The sequence below is a fragment of the Ochotona princeps genome, chromosome 18 (genome assembly GCF_030435755.1).
Source record: "Ochotona princeps isolate mOchPri1 chromosome 18, mOchPri1.hap1, whole genome shotgun sequence".
NCBI lineage: Eukaryota > Metazoa > Chordata > Mammalia > Lagomorpha > Ochotonidae > Ochotona > Ochotona princeps.
In genome coordinates this window covers 5,632,307-5,653,952 of record NC_080849.1, presented here as the reverse complement: position 1 = coordinate 5,653,952, position 21,646 = coordinate 5,632,307, and the positions used below count along the sequence as shown (strand labels likewise).

Sequence of the window (21,646 nt, the reverse complement as noted above, 5' to 3'; positions counted from 1 at the left end):
ACTGAGTAACAGTGTGATACTTATTTATCCATACTGTGGATCCCCATGAAAAAAATGTTCAAAAGGTAATGGTTTAGCACAAAGTCTAAATGGTAATATTTCAAACAAAAAAAGGAAAATAACATCCTTCTGAAGAGTCATGGTAGCTAGCTGAGCGACTGTAGTTCCCCGCAGACACAATCACCAGTCACCTGGAGGAGACGGCGTCCCAGTCCTGGCCGTCGCCTCTGGCCCGCTGGCCTGTGCGCCCGAGCACCGAGGGCCGCGGGCTGCTGCTTCCCGGGGAAGGATTCCGGGAGGCGTGAGCGCCTCGGCCTTCCTGACAGCAAGACAAGGAGGAATTCTGGGAAACCGTGTCTGGGAAAAAGAAAAGACTGTCCATTAGCAGCAGGATTTCTGATTACACTGTGATTACAGATATAAATATACACGCACATTCACATATATATGTCACTTCAAAAAAGATTACCAAATTAAGACAGCAGAAATGCTTCCACAGTAATAAAGCAATTTTCATTTAGTGCTCATGTAGCACAGCCGTTTTCCACTAACTGCTCGGCTTTCACGGAACCCTCTGCCACTGGCACTCACTCGGAGCACGAGGCCCACCAAAGCACAAAGCTGCCAGGGCACACAGCCCTGCTCACAGCTCCTCAAGAACCCTGAGCCTTGTGTCACGCATCATGCAAAAACTGACTCAAAACACCTCAAGAACTTAATATGAGAGCTGAAACCAACTCTTAGAAAGGAATAAATGTAAACCTTCATAACTTGTTTGGCAACTGATTCCTATACAGGACATCAAAAGTAAAGTCGATCCAGAAAAACACAGAAAAACACGCTCTTCATTAAAACTTAAAAGTCTGATGCATCAAAGCATCAGAATATAATCAACCTACAAAATGAGACAATATATGCAGAGCATGTCTGTTAAGAATATTCAGAAAACATAAATAACTCCCCAAAACTCATCAGTAAAGTGATAATAACCCAATTAGAAATAAGCAAAGAACTTTGACAGACACTTCTCCATTGAGGACATACAACTGAATAGGACACAAGAAAGGTGATTAAGGAACATTAGTCATTAATTACTGTTCTTTACAGAAATGCAAATCCGGGCCAGGCGATGTGGCCTAGTGGCTAAAGTCCTCGTCTTGAACGCCCCGGGATCCCATTTGGGCGCCTGTTCTAATCCTGGCAGCTCCACTTCCCATCCAGCTCCCTGCTTGTGGCCTGGGAAAGCAGTTGAGGACGGCCCAATGCATTGGGACCCTGCACCCGCGTAGGAGACCCGGAAGAGGTTCCTGGCTCCTGGCTTCGGATCAGTACAGCACCGGCCGTTGCGCTCACTTGGGGAGTGAATCATCGGATGGAAGATCTTCCTCTCTGTCTCTCCTCTCTGTATATCTGACTTTGTAATAAAATAAATAAATATTTAAAAAAAAAGAAAGAAATTCAAATCCAAACATTACATAATGAGACACTACTCCCCTCCACTGGAATGGCTACGACTTAAAAAATAAAACAGCAAGGATTGATGAGCACGTGGGAAAATTGGAAACTTCATAAACTACTCACAGCTATGTGACGTGGCGCAGCTGCTGTGGGAAACAGCACGGCACTTCAAGAAGCCGAGAACTGCCTGCGAGCTTGCTGCAGCCCCGTGCTCCCCCTGCGGCGGCCCTCCCCGTGCTCCCCCTGCGGCAGCCCTCCCCGTGCTCCCCCTGCAGGGCCCTCCCCGTGCTCCCCTGAGGGGCCCTCCCCGTGCTCCCCCTGCAGGGCCCTCCCCGTGCTCCCCCTGCGGCAGACCTCCCCGTGCTCCCCCTGCAGGGCCCTCCCCATGCTCCCCCTGCAGGGCCCTCCCCGTGCTCCCCTGAGGGGCCCTCCCCGTGCTCCCCCTGCAGGGCCCTCCCCATGCTCCCCCTGCAGGGGCCCTCCCTGTTGCTCAGTGAGTGACTGACCGTCCCCCAACACCCTTCTTCCAGCTCACCAGGTGGCTTACTCCTCATCACCTTCATCTCACCTCCTCCAAGAGGCTTCCCTGGGCATCCGATAAGCTACACTTCCTAGTCGTGTTCTGCCATATCACCCCTTTAATTTCCTGCAACTACTGCTCCTTATCTGAGAATAACCTGGCTTTTTACTACCTGTTCCCAGGAATCCAAAGGACAGATCAGAGATGGCACTTGATCTACCAGTGTTAATGACCTCAAGAGCAGAATTTCAACTAGTAAATAACAGGTGAAACTTATTTAATATGTGAATACATCTCCAGATAATTTTGTCAACACTAGGACTCCTGCTGGTAGAGGTACCCAAAAGCGTTCTATCCTCACTCAATTGCAAAATGCTATCCATACCTCAAAAATGCTATGAGGCGACCAAAGCCTGTGAGATCTGTAATAAAGCCAACACCAAGGACAAATACCCAGCAGCACAGCACAGTGGCAATGCCAACAACAGCGACGGAGTGTGGAGCGCAAATGGCAACGAGTTAATTCGGGACTTGTACCAGAGTCCCAGTCTGTGTCAGGGCTAGGCTGACACTGGACGGCCACTAGGTGGTGCTTTTTCTCTGGAAAGTCCTGACCTTGCTCCCCTGGAATACTGACTGCAGCACAGGCGACACTAGAACAGGTTCTGGAACAGCAATCACCAATTTTTCAAACTAAACAATGTAGTAACTTAATATATCATTTGCTAACACGCCCAAAATCCTACTTGAATAACCATATTCAGGGGCCTAATCTCTAAATCCCAACAATATTTACAGAGAATCTCTGTATGTCTGTGAGAAATCAAGAAAAACATTTTTGTAAGTATCTCCTACCGAAACGACTTTAAATTTTTACAGAAGCATGAAATCACAGTGGTCTGTCATTCACAGTATTCCAACACGTTAGGCTGAGTACATTTAGGAGCGCGCCTGATGCACACGGTATAAAGCAGAGTTCTCATTGGACTCTCTGACACGACTGGCTACTGAATAAAACACATCAGCACCTTGTTTATTACAGAAAAAACCTGGATCCCGGTGGAAGTTGAGCCTGTTCCTTAAACACACACACAGCTGCTGCAAGCAGGACACGGACTGCAGCGCCAGGCGGTGGGCTCCATCCCCTCCGGGAGCCAGCTTCAACAGACACAACAGGCTCTGAAACAAAGAAGGCCAGTGAAAGTCACTAAGGGGACAAAGCACTTGACTTCAACGGAGAATGGGGAGAAGTGACGGTCAGTGCTCCTTCTACAATCTGCTACCTGAGTGCCCATTCTGACCGGGACGGGACCGTGTCCCATTCAGGACAACACAGTACAAAAACTCAAACAGCACAGCTGCTCCTTTCCATCTCCAACACCTGAGTCACTTTACAAATGGTAGCAATGAGCTACCATGTGCCTGCCACTCACTGCAGTCCCAGGCAGCAGACGCTGGGGACTCACCACGGTCCCAACCCTCATCCCTCTGTCCCTGCTCCCTCAGCAACAAACAAGATAACCCAGCGCTGTGACTCACTGCGGTTCGCTGACAGACTCCTAAACACCAGCACCTAACGCTACGTCTGAACACCCCGGCCACCTGACAATGCTGCTACCGAATGGCCAGTGCTTTGCAGCCTCCCCTCCGGTTCAGCCTAGGCATAAATGAGCACCTCAGCTGGCCGCCCTAAACCCAGAAAGACGACCAGCTGGGGAAAGAACAAGTGCTTTAACTAACCAAATATTTCATTTTTCAAAAATGCATTAGTACAAATTTGTTTCCTGAGAACTCCTACTACGAAAAATGTTTTCTTGCAAAAAGTTCCCTTTCAAAATATGAAATTATTACAGAAGATACTCACTTGAACGATTTTTGGCCTTTGAAGGAAAACCTCCGCAGGAAAATCTTGCATGATCACGTCCTTCAGTAACTGGCAGGTATTCCATATCAACGTGTGGCTACCACTTCTTAAGGAGCTGCAAAACAAAGCAGGATTCCTGTTTCAAAGTATCCAGCTGGACCAGACCCTAAGCCAGCATGGTACAAGGACTGTACCAACAAGCCTGGGGCTTCTGGCTGACACACACACCTCGGGAAGCCCTCCCAGGCCTCTGCCCTAAGCCAACACCACACAGGTACGCCTCCCACACGCCTTTATTTCCAGACATGAAAAAAGCGTGTGCAGTCTGTATCCCTCACTAGACTCTCCTCAGCAGCAGGAACTACATCCAACAACCACCAAGTGCCCAGCCACTGCCTAACGCTACAAAATGACACCTGCTACACAAACCAATGACAACTGCCGCATACAGAAATAAAGCAGAAAAAACCCACAGTAAACAGAAGCAAATCAGAGCTGGAATCCTTATGGATCTTCCCTACTCTAAGATACACAGGTCAGGACTCCCCTCTATCCCACACAGATACCCCTCAACTTCTGCTAACCCAGAGGTCTAACGGCTGTGCACCCCCGCACCCTGCAGCCCACCCTCTCCCACCCAGAGGTGCGCCCTGGCAACTCTCGCTGAGTGCTGTGGCTGGACTCTGAATGGCAGAGCAAACCACCTCCTAATGTTTCCCCATCTGCACTCTACGACCCGAACAGGCTGTTTAAAAACCCTTACTAATGCCTTACAGGTGCCCGCATCAAAGCCATTAACACATGTGTACCTGGCCCTGATGGCCGGCATCAAAGCCATCTAACAACACACACGTGTACCTGCCTTACAGGGGCCCGCATCAAAGCCATTAACACACACACATGTACCTGGCCTTACAGGGGCCCGCATCAAAGCCATTAACACACACACATGTACCTGGCCTTACAGGGGCCCGCATCAAAGCCATTAACACACACACATCTACCTGGCCCTGAAGTAAAAAGCTGCTCTGGGTTGTCCAGACTCACACCCAAAGCAGGCTTACCACATACCTGCTGCGGTACTCACTGAGTATGCACAGTGAGTCTGCACATTAAACACTCCCAAGCTTCTATGTATCAGCTGTCTACTTGCGGCAGGAACCAGCAGGTAGCATCCATCACGTAAGATTAGCCCAACAGTAGCCAATATCACCAACTGAGCATGATTTTTCTCCTAATGGGGCCAATATTGTGGCTTAGCAGGCTTCTGCCCATGACACCGGCATCCCTGAGTGCTGGCTTGAACCCCAGCTGCTCTACTTCCAACCCAGCGCTCTGCTAACGCAGCTCCCGATGTGGGAGACCCAGAAGACGCTCCACGCTCCCAGCTTCGGCCTGGCCAGTCCTGGCCATTACAGCAATTTGGAAACTGAGCAGCAGATGGAAGATTCTGTTTCTCCTCTTCTCTCTATAACTCCACCTTTCAGATAAATTTAAAACAAAGTAATCTAACATACACATTCTGTTAAAAAGAATGCTTTTTTGATTTTTTTTCACTTTTATGAACCCAGGGCGTGAGCAGCCAGAGAATCTTGTCCCTGAGACGTAAAGCGCATCACCAAGAACTTCAGTTTCTGATCACCAAAACGACACTTGATGCCTAGCCTGGCTAAAGGCAAGCAGGAACTGCCTGGACTTTTTAAATTTTGAAGAATCATTCATATATGCATTTTGGCCTTCCAGTCACTTGTCTTTTCCTGGTGAAAATGGACAGGCACAGCTATCAGACTCAATGGCGCTAAATGAGCGGAGACGACCAAGGCACGGCAGACACTGTACCCTACCTTTCGTTCGAGCAGAGGACATGCCTGTCTGTCGCGGTCAGCGGGAGCCAGGGAAACGTGGAAACCTTCAAACACTTCACACGCAGATGCACTGTTCACGGAATGGCCAGAGTGAAGGTGTCGCGAAACAGAAAGATGGCAGATTGACAGGGTTAAAGTCAGGCTTCACCTTTAAAGTGAGTCCAAAAATAAAGCTTATAACTTAACAGTAACCGAAAATATTCTAAAGAGATCAGCTGCCAAGCTGTTCTATCACCGAATAAACACCAGGCTCTTTCTATAAACAACCTGTATCGTATTAAAGCAATGAGTACAAGATGAGTGCAAGCAGTCCGACACTGAATGACATTTCAAGTTTCAACTAAATTTTCTATTTTACCCTTGGTTGACCAGAACGTCAACCTGAACCATAAGAAGAAAACAACATCTGGAAAAAGCCTTTACCTTGAGCAATCTGACATTCTACACACACGATCACACACTAGACATAAAGACATTTAAACCTTTATGAAGATAAGATGAAGACCAAATATAACTACTCAAGCAATGTTGAAAGAAATCTGAGAAACCAACACAATTTTAAAACAACTCCACTCAAATTTTTAACAGATCTTATATTTTACAAGTTACCATGGCAACAGAGATGGTATCTGTGGGCATATAAACCCTTCAAAACAGCAAATAAGTCTCTCCACCAAGTGCTTGGAAAAGAACATGGGATCATTAAGCGGAGACAACATTCCCATGAAGTCCCCCAGTGCGGCACCCCGGAAGAAAAGGCAGGGCTTCCCTCCTAAGGAAACCCGAGGTGAGCCGAGGGCAGGACAGCTTGCACAGGTAAAGATGTGTCCAAATCAACCACACCACGAACTCAGACAAACCTTGACTCCCATAGAACTGGGAACCAATCCCAGCGGGCCTTCACGCTCTCATCACCATCTTACAAGCCACAAGGTGCGTGCTCCCTCCACGAGCCTTCTACCACCACTCCACTAGGCCTCTCACGCCCCAACACAGCGTCCACCACCTTGCCTCAAAAACACAGCGCCTACCAGCCTACCGGAAGTTTTCCAAAAACAAAGGCTAATTATTTCAACAGCTTAACAAGTGTCTGTTCTTTCTTATGCTATTCTACAACCCACAAGTTCCTATGAAGGCTTTTCAATAACAAGCTTCCAAACTGAGTTCATTTGAATCCCTGGCATTGCAGTTAAGTTCTTGGACAGTCTTTTCATCCAACTCTGCAGGCAATAAAATGCTGAGTATGCACTTTTTACTGAACCTTCTCCTGCTTCCCCTAGAACCAAGTTCTTAACTTTACTAAAGCTCAATGATTTCATCAATGACACAGAGGCGGTGACAGTGCTAATCTCCAGTCTGGAGCAATGGCTCAATGGCTAAATCCTCGCCTTGCAAGCGTCAGGATCCCATTTAAGCACCAGCTCATGTCCCAGCTGCTCCACTTCTCTTCCAGCTCCAGCCACTGGGGCCTGGGAGGACAGTGGAGGACGGCCCATGGTCTTGAGACTCTGAACCAAAGAGGGAGACCCAGAGGAAGCTCCTGGCTCCCAGTTTCAGATCAGATCAGCTCCAGCCACTGGGGCCACTTGGAGAGTAAACCAGTAGACAAAGATCTTTCTCTGTCTCTCCTTCTCTCTGTAAATCTGTCTTTTCGAAAAAATAAATAAATAAATAAATCTTTAGAATCATTACCATAATCATCATCATCTCACTGGGACTCCAGGAAGATGCATTAAGAATAGTCACTGAGGGCCTGGAACAGTAGCCCAGTGGCTAAAGGCTTGCCTTATACACACCATGATCCCATATTGGCACTGGTTGTAATCCCAGTGGCCCCACTTCCCTTCCAGCTCCCTGATTGTGGCCTAGGAAAGCAGTCGAGGAAGGCCCAAAGCCTTGGGACCCTGCACCTGCATGGGAGCCCAAAAGAAGCTCCTGGCTCCTGCTTGAGATCCGCTCAGCTCTGACTGTTGCAGCCGCCTGGGGAGTAAATCAGCAGACAGAAGATCCTCTCTGTCTCTCCTCCTTTCTGTATATCTGACTTTCCAATTAAAATGAAATAAATCTTAAAAAAGAAAGAGAGAGAGAGAAAAACAAAACGGCTACTGAGCACTGAATGCATCCTGACACTGGGTCTCAGCAGTGATGCGCACAGCCTGCAGTACACTTACCATAGAGGAGACAAACCAGCAAGAAGGAAATCATTCCAGAACATGCCATGTGTTAGGAAGAGAACGAAATACAGAAACACAAGTAGGAATCATCAGGCAGGTCTCTCTGGAAGCGGCCCAGAGGTCTTCCGAGAGCAGCGACCTGCAGACAGGGCTCCCGGGAGCCTTACAGAGCCCTGGATGGCGCAGGAAGTGAGAGCAGCAGCTCCGACAGACTGACTCTCCAGCTACTGTCCCAGGAGAAGACACCGGTCAACGGGCTCAGACAAGACATGCTCCACGGCGGGACAAGGAGCTCAGGAAGCACCAGGTGCTACTGCCATCAGATGCAGACCGAAGCATGTGACACCGTACCATGCACATGCTACACCCCAAGCCAACTAAAGCATCCAAGTTTTCATCACAGTATGTGTTCCCAGCAACAAAGGAAAGTGTATCACCTTTTGATTTACAAGGTCAGTAGGCTTTACGTCCCTACATGTACACACCTGGCGCTCGTGAAGACATTTCCACCTGCTGGGAGTTACTTCTGTCCTGGGGAAAATATCCTGTTAATGTTACAGGTTGCTGTGACAGTTCTGAAAAAAATATATATACATAGATAAGCATTACTGCATTACTGATTCATTACCTGCAAAGAACGAAACTTACTCTTCTAAAATTGCAATGTTTTCTCTTAAGTTTTTCAGTCACTTTAAAGACAAAGCAAAACAGAAGTTTGTTTTTTTTCCTGAACAGACTATCTTCCCCACAAAGGAGAAAATGTGAACACTACACCAATTTCTAATGAGGCATTGTTCCTCCTCTCCTGCCGTTCAGCAAGTAAGAACTGTGTATTAGAATGAAACCACCCACGGCGGCCAGGAAGAACATGCCACAGGGACCGGCCAGCGCTGGCCAGGAGCTCCTCAGCCACCCACCTCCTACCTTCTGCTCTCTTCAGGTAGTCCCTAACTACTGCAATTTTCTCTATACCTTAAAAACCTGCCCAACAGAGGACTCAAACATCACCTTTCAGAGCATTGTACTACTTCAGTTACAACGAGAAAAAGGACAAAAGCCAAAGACCTAATCTTAAAATTGTATGCTACTAATTCCCCTACCAGGAATCCCCAATACTGAGAGAGATTATCAGTCCATCCTGCTAAAAACTCAGTTGTTTACAATAACTCGGAAGTTATAAAACAATAAATAAATAAATAATAGAGAAATAGTTAGAAATCACACAAGGTTTGGAGCCAGATCAAGCAAAATCCTGGCTCTGTCACATAGTAGAAAACTGGGTAATTTTGCTGCAGTTTCCTTACATTTCTGTTCTCATCTACAAAACAAAATTAACAGCATGTTAAGCAAATGATGGCCTTAGGAGTACCAAAACAGGCCCAGCGTGGTGACCTAGAGGTTAAAGTCCTTGCCTAGAACATGCCAGGATCCCATATGGGTGCCAGTTCTAATCCCAGTGGCCCTGTTTCCCATCCAGCTCCCTGCTTGTGGCCTGGGAAAGCAGTAAAGGACAGCCCAAAGCCTTGGGACTTTGCACCCGCATCGGAGACCCGAAAGAAGTTCCTGGTTCCTGGCTTCAGTTCAGCTCAGCTCTGGCCGTTGCAGCTGCCTGAGGAGTGAATCAGGGGATGGAAGATCTTCCTCTGTCTCTCCTTCTCTCTGTAAATCTGACTTTCCAATAAAGGTAAATAAATCTTTTTTAAAAAATTAAGTAACAGCAAGAATGCTAGGAGCAGCTAAGATCTCTCTGCACTTCCACATCCTAGGCCTAGGCAGTGTCCATTCCCGTCTCCCATCACGGCTGACAAATATGTCCATGTAAAACACATCACATCACGTTTCCCTGGCTGTAGACTGGGGCAGATACCAGAGGTCCAAAATACAAAGCATTCAGAACCCCGTGATCCGCCATGAATGCTCAGAGCAAAAGTGAGCTGCTGGCGGTAAAGGAGTACACTATCCAACTTGTAGCACACCTACAAAGTCCTTGTGCCTTTAAGGCCGATCACAAAGCAAAACATACAAATGTATCTTCCTTTGAGCATCACCAGAGGAGGGAGAGAAGGGTCAAAGTGAGGTCAGTGAGAGCAAGAGTAAGTGCGCGAAGAGTGAAAGAATACTTCCTTTTCATCCAAGGCCTCTTTCCTTAAAATGCATCCCCACCACCAGAGTGATCCCCAGAGTTACCGGCGTGGCTGGCCTGGGCAGCGGCGAGCACAGGAGTTTCGGAGGGAAGGATGAACAGTCCATCCAGAATGCCGTCGATGGCCGCCTGCAGGCTGGGCTCCACGTGAGGACGAAGCGTGGAGAAGAACTCCACTGCACCGAGGTCGACCAGATGCTGGACGGCTGCAGGAAACTGCAACAGAGGAGTCAGCCTGAGAGGGGCTACAAGGAGGCAACGTCGCACGTCCATCCTGCAAGGAGCCAAACCAGAGACCACCTGCCGTGTCCTGGATGTTCAAAGCCCCGCGTCCCTACGCCCTGCACAGCTCCCATGAACCGGATGCATAAAGACCAGTACAGAACACCGAGTAACACGGCAGGCAGCCCAAACACCCAACAGCGCCAGGGTTACTTCTCTCGCCTCCCTCCTGTTCCACCCCAACCAGCCAACAGGATGCCAGCTGACCCTTGGCATCGAACTCCTGGTGCGACAGGCATCGGGGCATAAACCTTACACAACCGTGCGCCGAATTCTGTATGGTGAGGCTCAACGTGTCGTTGTGCACACAGGACACCACCACTTGTGACGCACAGCGGTCAGAAGCGAACGCAGCGAAGGAAGGGCCCCCTGACCCCCAGCGATGACCGCAGGAGTGAGAATGGAGCTGAAGCCACAGGCAGTGGCAACCCCGGGAGGAGCAGGGCCATCTGCCGGCACCGGCCCCGTGCCCCTCCAGCGAGGCCGGCCTACCTTCACCAGCCGCTGCAACAGCGTCAGCACCTCCTCCTTCATGGGCACCGAGGGGAAGTTGAACCACTCCAGCAGGTGCAGGAATAGCAGGCGCTCGTGGACCAGATCGGCGTCGGAAAGCAGCCGGTGCTCCAGCTTGCACAGCAGGCTCCGGAGCGCGCGCGCGCGGATCTCGGCCAGCCGGTGCCCTGGCGGGGAGGACGGCGGCGCCTTCAGCCCGGCCCCGCAGCCCGGCTCCCACCCGGCCCCGCAGCCCGGCCCCGCAGCCCGGCTCCCACCTGGCCCTGCAGCCCGGCCCCGCAGTCCGGCCCCGCAGCCCGGCTCCCACCCGGCCCCGCGATGGACTGCGCGCTTACCGAGTTTCCTGATGAGCCCGCTCAGCGCCATCGCGACCGCCTCCCTGCGCTCCGCCGCCACCGGGGAACAAAACTGCCGCGTCTCGGAGTACGGCGGCGAACGCCGTCCCCCACGGAAACTCCGCCGGCGCGCACAGCGTTCCGCAGCCACCCAGAGGAGACACGCCAGTCCAGGCCTCGCGTCCGCCACAGAGGCCCACAACGTCCCGAAAAATACGTCTCGCAGTTTCTCAGCAGAGGTCTCCGTCTAGGGTACAAAACGGAACGAACCAAGCGACGTGCAGGGATGGAGCCGGCTTTGGCCGCCACGCATGCCGGGAGTTGTAGTCCTAGCCCAGACGCGCTCCCCGCGCCGAGTTCCGGGCTGGTCCGCCTGAGCTTCCGGCGTCCAGCGCGGGCTGGGGCGCGGGCTGCGGAGCCCTGCGGGTAGTGGACGCTGGGACGGAGCCCGCTCGCTGTGCGCGGGGATGCCGCGCCCCAGCCGTCCCCACGAGCTCACAGCTGGAGCTCGGCTGTGGCTTTGTTTTCTGGAGTTCTCCCCGACCACGGAGTGACCCGCCCACTCTTACGGAAACGTTGCCTGTCAGCTGGTGCTTGGCTGGACACCTGGGCAGGTGCAAAGGAGAGCGGGCGGAAGTGGGCGCGCTGGACAGGAGGCTGCGCGCTCCCAGGGACCTGAACGCACCGTGCACTGACCCGGCTCAGCTGAGGGGGAAATCTGAGAAATGGTAACTTCAGCAACAAAGTGAAAAGTATCCAGGGACTCTTGTGGCCCTGTAGACAGCACGTTATCTCGCCGCAGTTTTCACTGTGCTGTTGCTCTTGTTGGGAGTTCTAAACCCATCCGAAACTGCTGTTTTAATATTTTCCATTTTACCCAAGATTCCTCCACCAGTCTTAACAGCCAACTCGTGCCTGCACATGCTTATTCAGTTCTGCTTTTAATTTACAGTCAGTGACGGGTGTTTTTGCAATTTTGAACACTTAAGTGATGCCTGAGCACTTGAAGAGAAATAGGCTCTAGACATCTGGATGGATATTTGGAGAACTGTATGCGTGTCTGTGTGTCTTCATACGTGTCTCCTATCTACAGCAGTGCAGGGTTTTTTATGTATTTACTTAAGTGTTTCCTTGTAATCAATGCATGTTGTATCTGCCTTGGCAGTAACTGAGCCATTCCACGAGGGCCTGGAGAGTGGGGAGACGACAGCCTGGGCTTGTCAGGCGCGCCTGTGCCTCGCGTATCCTGTTTCCAATCACTGCATCAAATGAAGATGATAGCACATGTATTACTAGTCAGACTGGCTTATTCTAACAGAATAAAATGGTTTTTCTTAACAATCACAAGTGATTTTGCTCTTCCTCACTTTTTGTTCATGAGTTTTTGGTGTGTGTGTGTGTGTGTGTGTGTGTGTGTGTAGGGGTTATGATAGATCTGCCAGCTGTGGTCACTTGCTCTTGACCAACTGCAGATAACCAAACACCCTGCCTGCAGCACAGCTTTGCAGCCTTCTTATTGCATCATTGTGGGCACGATTCTTTTTTAAATATTTATTTATGCTTATTGGAAAGTCATATATACAGAGAGGAAGAGAAACAGAGAGGAAGATCTTCCGTTGGATGAATCACTCCCCAAGTGGCTCCAATGGCCAGAGCTGAGCTGATCTGAAGCCAGGAGCCAAAAGCTTCTTCAAGGTCTCCCATGCGGGTGCAGGTCCCAAGGGGTTAGGCTGTCCTCCACCTCTTTCCCAGGCCACAAGCAGGGAGCTGGATGGGAAGCGGGGCCACTGGGATTAGAACTGGCACCCATATGGGGTCCCGGTGCATGCAAGGTGAGGACTTTAGCCACTAGCCTACTTGCTGGATCCATGGACAATATAATTGTTGAATGCACATGTTAAATCCCTAAAAGTAAGCCAGGAAGAGTAATAGAAAAAGAAATAGACTCCAGAAATAGAGCTAGCCTTAATGACTCAAAAAAAAAAAAAAAAGAAAGAGAAAGAAAAGAAAAAATCTTTCTCTTGCTCAGTTTGTCCTGGTCGCTTACAGGCAGAATTCCCTCAAGCTGCACAAAAGGGAGAGTTGTAGTACAAGCTTCCGTCTTCCCAGATGGAAAAAAAAATCCTCTCTCCATGTACACATAGAAAATTCTTGTGAAAAATCCCAACCAGAATCAGTAACAGGGGATTCCATAATCCTCAGTTATCTGCTGGTACTTTCTGAGCACAGGGGAGGATTTTATTATCCCAGAGTGACAGGGAGTGGGCAGGAGACTTCCCCTGGGAAGTGATGCTCCTAACAGAAAGCTTTAGCAGAGGGAGGCAGCTCCCTGAGTGAAGAATCAAGCTTAGCATGGGTACCTACTGATAGGACTGTTTGGAAGACCAAAGGTCTTCCTTAATTGGTGGTCATTAAAAAGAATAGCTCAATTGACACCTGTCTCTTTTCAGCTGTCCATTGCAGCACCAAAGCACCAAAGCATATCCAAGAGCTCCCTGTGTGTGAAACTACAAGATGTAGGCATCCCGTGTGGGAGGATCCGGTGCCCCAGAAGCAGCCCAGCCACCTGTGATGGAGGCTTTCAGAGCAGGGCTGCCTACATGCTGCAGCCCCCTCCAGGCAGCCCCCTCCAGGCAGCCCCCTCCAGGCAGCCCGCTCCAGGCAGCCCCCTCCAGGCAGCCCGCTCCAGGCAGCCCACTCCAGGCAGCCCCCTCCAGGCAGCCCCCTCCAGGCAGCCCGCTCCAGGCAGCCCGCTCCAGGCAGCCCACTCCAAGCAGCCTGTCTGGCGGAAGGAGGCAGTCCTCTGGCTCTTTTTGCCTTCTTTTTCAGAGGGAAGAAATGACTGACCTGAAGGAGAAATCCTTTCATGACCCACTTTTACGTTAATTTAGACCCTTATGTGTTTCTGGAAACAATATAGAAACACAGCAGGCAAGAGTGATTCCTAAACAAAATAAACTTGGGTCACAAATTGTGTGGGAGTTATTCAGTGTCTGCAGTGTAAGCGATCTGTGTGTCTTCCAGGAGCGCCCCCCAAGCCCAGCGTGCCTGTCTTAAGCCTAAAGTCAGGTCCCCAACAAGAAAAGGTGAGTGGAAAGGGAAAAGGTATCCCCCACCTGTTAATTTGCCTAATTATGCCTCATAATTTAGTCTCATCAACTTACAAAATGTTTAATTTTTAAGAGGCTCATGAAATTCTAATTTATCCCCTATGAAAATAGAAAATTAATGAATGTTTTATGCCATTTTAAAGTGGGAGAATTGAAAGAAGATATATTTCATTTTGAATATCAGAACATGGATATACAAGTCCTATTTTTACACAGTTTAATAAGCAGGGGGGTTAATTATAGAAGCATGACAGACACACAGAAAATAGCATAGTTGGATATACAAGCAAAAGTATGAGTTACATTCAGGCCTCACACAAAGCAAAATGACTGAAGGGACCAGCGTCACGGTGCAGGCAGCTAATCCTCCACCAGTGACCCTGGCGTCCCAGGGGGCGCTGGTTTGTGTTCCGGCTGCTACACATCGGATCCAGCTCTCCGTATGTGGCCTGGGAAAGTAGTGAAGGATGGCCCGAGTCTTTGGCCCCTGCACCCGCTTGGGAGACCTGGAAGAAGCTCCTGGCTCCTGGTTTCAAATCGTGTCAGCTCTGGCTGTTGCAGTCATTTGGGGACAGAGCCAGCAGAAGGTAGACTCTCTCTCTCCTCTTTGTGTAAAATATGTTTTTCAAGTAAAATAACTAGATCTTTATAAAATGGATTAAACTCCTAAACCTAACATTTTTTAAAAGATGTCTTTTTATTGGTAATGCAGATTTTGCAGATGCTTGACTTTAACTCCCACCAAACACAAACGTCTCTCACATCTCACATGCTTATGGCCCCAGTTCTTCTCTTGGCAGGTGGGGTCAGGGGACCCAGCTGCCCACTAGGCATCTCCAACCAGATGTCCCCACGTCCTCTCATGTTCCACACACAACAAAGCAGCATCCACTCTCCTTGCCAGACGGCCTCTTCCGGGAGGGTCAGCTTGCAGCCGTCAGCCCAGCTGGTTGTGCAGTTTTTTTTTTTTAAAGATTTATTCATTTTATTACAGCCAGATATACACAGAGGAGGAAAGACAGAGAGGAAGATCTTCCGTCTGATGATTCACTCCCTAAGGGAGCCACAACGGGCCGATGCTGCGCCGATCCGAAGCTGGGAACCTGGAACCTCTTTCCGGGTCTCCCATGCGGGTGCAGGGTCCCAATGCATTGGGCCGTCCTCAACTGCTTTCCCAGGCCACAAGCAGCGAGCTGGATGGGAAGTGGAGCTGCCTGGATTAGAACCGGCGCCCATATGGGATCCCGGGGCTTTCAAGGCAAGGACTTTAGCCGCTAGGCCACGCCGCCGGGCCCTGGCTGTGCAGTTTTGCAAGTCGCCCACCAGAGGGCTTCCTCTGTGCTTCCGTCCTCTTTAATACTAAATACTCTGGTATCTGGCCCGGTCATAGACATTTTCACATTTTACTAAATAGAAATAATCTCTGAATATTGGTAAATGCTATTACTTTTGCCCTTAAAATATCTCTCATACGCAATTCTTCACCACAGCCACTGTAGGATAAAAGTCTAAGCTACTATTTTTCTCTTGCCTTGATTCCTTACCTCCTAAAACACAGAACTCCTCAAATACAATACATCCGCTCAAATCAATTTTCCTTAACCAGCAAGAGCAATCTGTCCAAAACTCGCCTCTGGGAGTACGACCCCTTGCACACCAGTGTTTCAGATATTCAGTGCTCGGGCCCAGTGCGCTGGCTCAATCGCTAAATCCTCACCTTGCATGCATCAGGATCCCATGCAGGCGCCGGTTCATGTCCCAGATGTTCCACTTCCCCTTAGGTTCCCTGCTTATGGCCCAAAGCCTTGGAGCCCTGTGTCTGCATGGAAAGCCTGGAAGAAGCTCCTGGCTCCTGGCTTCAGCTCGCTCAGCAGCGGCAGTTGCGGCCATTTGGGGAATGAACCAGCAGATGAAACATGTTTCTTCGTCTCTCCTCTCCACAAATCTGATCTGGCTTACCAATAAAGATAAATAAGTCTCTTAGAAAATGAAAAAATAAAACATATTCAATGGTTTCCGACTACTTTAAGAGTGAAGGCAGCGCTTACTGGGATGTTCTTGGAGGCTCCAGGCATCACCTCTCCAGTTCACCTCTCCCCACGGTGTACTTGCACTTCCTGCCATGCGCATTGCATCCGCTGGACTTGTTCCCCAGGGTGCTTCCCTGCCCCGAGAGCCGTGCACACAGGCTTACTGTGCGGAGAACTTTCTCTGCCCTCCTGGCCTCCCACAGTCGGCCTTACGCTCATGTCTGCACTGGCTCCAGGTTCTTTCTTCTGAGAGGCTTCCCTGACTGGCAGGGCGAGTTTGCAAACCTGTTAGAGACACAATGCCGTGACCATTTACTTGTGTCGTATCAACCATCTCTTCCAGAGAGCGAGTGCTAGGGCAGCAAGTACTCTGCGTTTGGTTGCCATGTCATGCCCAGAGTAACAGCAAATGCTTAGCACATAGGAAACAATAGTAAGAATATTAATGCATGAGCGAGTAAATTCATGCATTGTATTGTCTACAAGAGCATATGGCTACAAAGGGATTGACCAAAATGAGAGAATTTTTTTAAGATTTCATTTACTGGGGTCCAGTGCAGTAGCCTAGTGGCTAAAATTCTCCTCTTGCATGTGCTGGGATCCTGTATGGGCACCGGCTTGTATCCTGGCTGTATCCCAGTTTTTCTTCCCTTCTGCTCCCTGCTTATGGGCTGGAAAAGCAGTAGAGCCTTGGACCCTGCAATCACGTGGAAGACCCAGAAGAAGCTCCTGGCTCCTGGCTCCAGATCAACTCAGCTCTGGCCATTGCGGCCACTAGGAGTGAACTAGCAGTTGGAGGATCTTTGTCTCTCCTTCTCTCTGTAAATATAAATTGGAAAGGCACAGTTACAGAGGGAGAAAGAGAAAGATGTGTCTGCTAAACTCCTCTATGCTGTGATCGGGGCTGCACCCGTAGCATCACATTGCCCCTTAATTACCCACTAAAGACCCTTTCTCCAGCCATAGCCACGTTGGTGATTAGAACGACACAACTCAAGCCACACCTGCGTGCCATTTTCTCTCAAGCTGACTAAACTGAAGAAACCATTATGTACAATTTTTTGTCTTTCAGTTCTATGTTGCACTATGATTTCATTTTTTAAGATATTTATCTAATAATTAGCCAAAAAACTGTAGTCACATGAGTGGTACCAATGGAAATAATTTACCACACAAAATAGCATAGTGACAAAATGGTCGCAGTCTGGCTATGTGAGCAGGAAGGTCGGTAAGAAGAGCATTTTGTAACTGACAACAAGCAAGTTTCTTCAATGTTTGTGTTTTTTTAAGATTTATTTTATTTTTATTGGAAAGTCAGATATACAGAGAGGAAGAGAGACAATGAAGAAGATCTTCCATCTGATGGTCCACTCCCCAAGGGGCCGCAACGGCCGGAGCTGAGCCAATCTGAAGCCAGAAACCAGGATCTTCCTCCAAGTCTCCCACGTGGGTGCAGGATCCCAAAGCTTTGGGCCATGAGCGACTGCTTTCCCAGGCCACAAGCAGGGAGCTGGATGGGAAGCAGGGCCACAGGGATTAGAACTGGCACCCATAAGGGATCCTGGCATGTGCAAGTCAAGGCCTTTAGCCATTACACTATCACGCCAGGCCCTATTTGCTTTTAAGACTCATTCCAATTCCAGAAACACAAATGCAGTTCTTGCATTGGCAACAAATGGGGGGGGGGGGGAGGAATAAAGAAGCAACAGTTCCATTGTTAAGAGTAAACTTTCCTACAAAATTAAATTAGCATTTCACAGCTACTCAAAATGAATTTTTAACAATAAATTCATTTTGCTTTTGGTGATGTTTGCATAGTTTAGATGGATGCATGCCCCTGTGGACCACGGATTGCGGGGGCAGGGAGGGACGAGGAATGGGAGAAAGTGGACGAAGCAACTGCCTCCAATCTCCTTTTTTCTTTTGGTATCTGGGGGAAAGTGGAGCGAGAAGGGGAGAAGGCTGCTCCACTAACCCACCCACATCAGTACCCAGGAGTGGGGGAAGGCCACTCTGTGTCACCTCAGGTCCCCGCGTGAAGCGTGTTCCAAGGATACTGCTTCGGTGGTTTGGACAGTTCTGAGACGCTGCTGATTTTGTGGCTCCGAGGTTGAGCAAATCCTTTCAAAGCCCATTGGCGGACACAGTCCACGTTAGAGCTCAATTCGCCCAATACTCATTGTCAAAGCTTGACCAGGACAGTTGTCCAACTTCTTCTGCCCTCCGTGGTACTAGATGTCTTCTGCAGCCTCAGTGAACTGGGCATGATTTCCCCCCATGAGCATCTGGGCATGCTGTCCACCGCACAGGCCTTGCCAAGCGCACAGACCCAGTTCTGACACTTGTATTCCACAGTCAGACCACAGATCTGAGATTTTCACCAAGGCTAGCGTTCTGAATTCAGTGATCCAGTGGGGGTGGGGGTCGTCCCAAAAGAAACCTCACCAGAGATTACCCCAACCTGACTCCCGTGTGTGTTAGCCAGTGTGTGATGTGGCACAGTCCATCAGCCTACACACATTGTTGGTTGCAGTCATCTGGTCAGTTCTGCCCCAGCTGCATCTCATACACAAACCAGTGGGTCCTGAAGCCCAGCCTAACCCTGCCTGCCACACACGCAGTCCTCACACACAGCAGCTGGAACTGCAGCCTCATCAGAGTGGCCCCCAGTAACTCCCACCAGGCTGACTCCCAGCCCAGGATCCTGACTTTCCAGGTGGTTCTACCATCTGGCCTGACAAGACTTGCCTCTAGTTCCAGCACCTGCTAGCTAACACTGCGGCAAAGCCCAACCAGCCTGCACTTTACTCGGGCTCATTCATGCACCAGTGGAGATGGTCCCTTAGCCCAGCCTGGCTCTCCCGTAACCCAGCTCACATGCAGGCCTAAAGGAAAGGGATAATGTTATGATCATATAGTCTCTCATTTATAGCTTCATAATTTTGGCCAAAGATAATGTTTCATACTTGACTAATGGAAAAAGATGTGACAACATCCAGAAATGAAGCTCGAGGGGCACATTCAGGTCAAGAGCCAAAAACGAGAGGTTGGAATTAAAGAAGGTAAGATTTCGGGCCCAACATGGTGGCCTAGTGGCTAAAGTTCTTGCCTAGAACATGCCGGGATTCCATAAGGGAATCCTGGCAGCCCTGCTTTCCATCCAGCTCCCTGCTTGTGACTTGGAAAAGCAGTCAAGGATGGCCCCAAAGCCTTGGAACCCTGAACCCACATAGGAGACCTGGAGGAAGTTCCTGGCTTCGGATCAGCACAGTTCTGGCCGTTGCAGAGGCTTGGGGAGTGAATCATCGGATGGAAACTGCCTCTCTGTCTCTCTTCCTCTCTGTACATCTGACTTTGGAATAAAAGATAAATAAATCTTAAAAAAAAAAAAGTAAGATTTCAGCATGAATCTGGAGCCTGCAGGCTTGGTTGCCTAAGCTGGACAAGGTTTTTAGCCAGTTAGACACACACTTCCTGAGGTTCAATCAACTGTTAACTTATTTATCATGTTATGTACCCTTGCACCTGTGCTCTAGGCGAAGGGCAAAATGCCTACGGCTGTGGTGAGACGCTGAATGATTCCGTGAAGCTGTGAAAATAAAGGCATCTGTCTAATCCACTCTCAGGTGTTTCAGGTCTGGAGCCTGGGACGTGAAGAAATACAGCCTCAAACCCAAGCAGCACAGGGCCAATCACAGCAGCCTGCTTCTTCTCACTGGCGTGTTTTGGATTTTAGGTGGCTTCCCCATTCTCAGAACAAAGGGCCAGGTTGTCCCCCAACTCCGGGCTCTGCTTTTAGCAAATCCAATGGGAATCCTTTAATAACAGGGCAGAGGGGACTAGAATAGAATCAGAGGAAGGGAACAGGCTTTGCTGACAGCAGTGGGTGGAGGCGGAGGGGCAGACAGTAACTCTGGACGTCCTCGGACCTAAACGACTCCCCTGGGATGTAGCAGGAACTGGAACCATTGTATTCCTATCACAGCACAATCTAGATGCAGAGTTGGGCACAGCAGAGCCAGCCTCCACAAAGCAGAACGGAGAGCAGCACGGCCTTTCCAGAACAAAGGGAGAAGAAATTGGGGCTGGGCACAATGATTACAAAGACCAGTTAGTCTGATGGAGCCTCAAGCTAGCCGGGGAAACGTAAAACCCTTTCTTGGCAAGAAGCTGCCATGCTTCAGTAATCAGATCCTTTCACAGGAAAGCAGGTGTTGTGCAGGCAACTGGCCTCACCGCCACACGTCAACGGAGGCTGAAAAGCCTGCAATACCAGAAACAGTTCTGTCGTATGTGAAGGTGTCATGGCAGTTCAGTAAAAGAACACACACTGGCCAGAAACCTTTTGTGAAGCCTCAAAGCTGTTTGTGAAGTTGTCACAAGTGACACAGCTGAAGCAAGTGCTGGTTAAACTAGCGGATTAGAATCATCGTCAACCAGCTACCAGGTGAAACAGCCGCTTCCAGCAGCGTGTCCTCTTCCGCTGAGCTGAGCCGGCACAGCTGGACGCGGGCCTCGGTCAACGCGCAGGACAAGCGTTACAAAAGTGGAACATCCCAGCAATGAATCATTTTCTTATACACAACTACAAGTTTGGCTCTTTCAAGTAACATGGACAGCAAATACAGGTGTGTAGCTTGTTCTTTCTTGGAATAAACATTCAGATAGAATGATGCATAATGATTTAGAATAACAGTGAGCTGTCTACCACAACCAGAATCTGAATTCTTTACCTCATGAAAGATGAAATTTACTTCTTCTTTTTTAAGATGTATTATGTCTTTTATTGGAAAGGCTTATTTACAGAGATAAGGGGAGAGAGAAAGGGATTCACCCTCACAACCCAGATGGCTGCGACAGCCGGAGCTGAGCCAGCCAATCTGAGGCCAGGAGCCTGGAGCTCTTCCAGGTCCCCCCATGCGGGTGTAGCGTCCCAAAGCATTGGGCCGTCTTCCACCGCTTACATACATCACAAACAGGGAGCTGGATGGGAAGTGGAGCAGCCGCGACACGAACTGGTGCCCACATGGGACACTGGCGCTTGTAGGCAGAGAATTAGCCCCTAAGATGTACAAATGCAGTTGCCATCATATATTGATTATTGTGCTAAACATATAATGCATAAGGCAAATAAACTTTAATGAGAAAAAGGAATTAAGTATCTATCTGGCAAAATAATTAACAAGTGGATGGAAATCTGATTTGCAAATAAACATCGTTTAAGTAGGTGCTGTGTGAGTTTTACCCCTAGAAACTGCTAAAAAAGAAATCTTACTTGAAGAACAGATGTCTTTTTGACATCAAATGTATCAACTTCACTTTTAGAGTCATTGAAGTACGTTTGTAATAAGC

At 49.3% G+C, this 21,646-nt stretch overlaps 1 protein-coding gene across 4 annotated transcripts in view; it reads right to left on the bottom strand.

Moving 5' to 3' along the window:
• Nucleotides 1–11,467, bottom strand: part of RTTN (rotatin) — a 125,965-nt gene extending 114,498 nt beyond the window's left edge. The window contains exons 1-8 of one of the 4 annotated variants that reach the window (XM_058676881.1): nt 11,155–11,467; nt 10,799–10,986; nt 10,069–10,240; nt 8,367–8,456; nt 5,687–5,777; nt 3,843–3,957; nt 3,007–3,157; nt 192–357 (exon numbers count right to left, since the gene is read on the bottom strand). In XM_058676881.1, coding sequence (XP_058532864.1) covers nt 192–357; nt 3,007–3,157; nt 3,843–3,957; nt 5,687–5,777; nt 8,367–8,456; nt 10,069–10,240; nt 10,799–10,986; nt 11,155–11,185 — 1,004 coding nt within the window. In that variant the 5' untranslated portion in view covers nt 11,186–11,467. Of the gene's footprint in view, nt 1–191; nt 358–3,006; nt 3,158–3,842; nt 3,958–5,686; nt 5,778–8,366; nt 8,460–10,068; nt 10,241–10,798; nt 10,987–11,154 lie in introns of those variants that run through there. The other 3 variants (XM_058676877.1, XM_058676876.1, XM_058676878.1) reach the window with 3 other exon arrangements.
• Nucleotides 11,468–21,646: the final 10,179 nt, after the last annotated feature.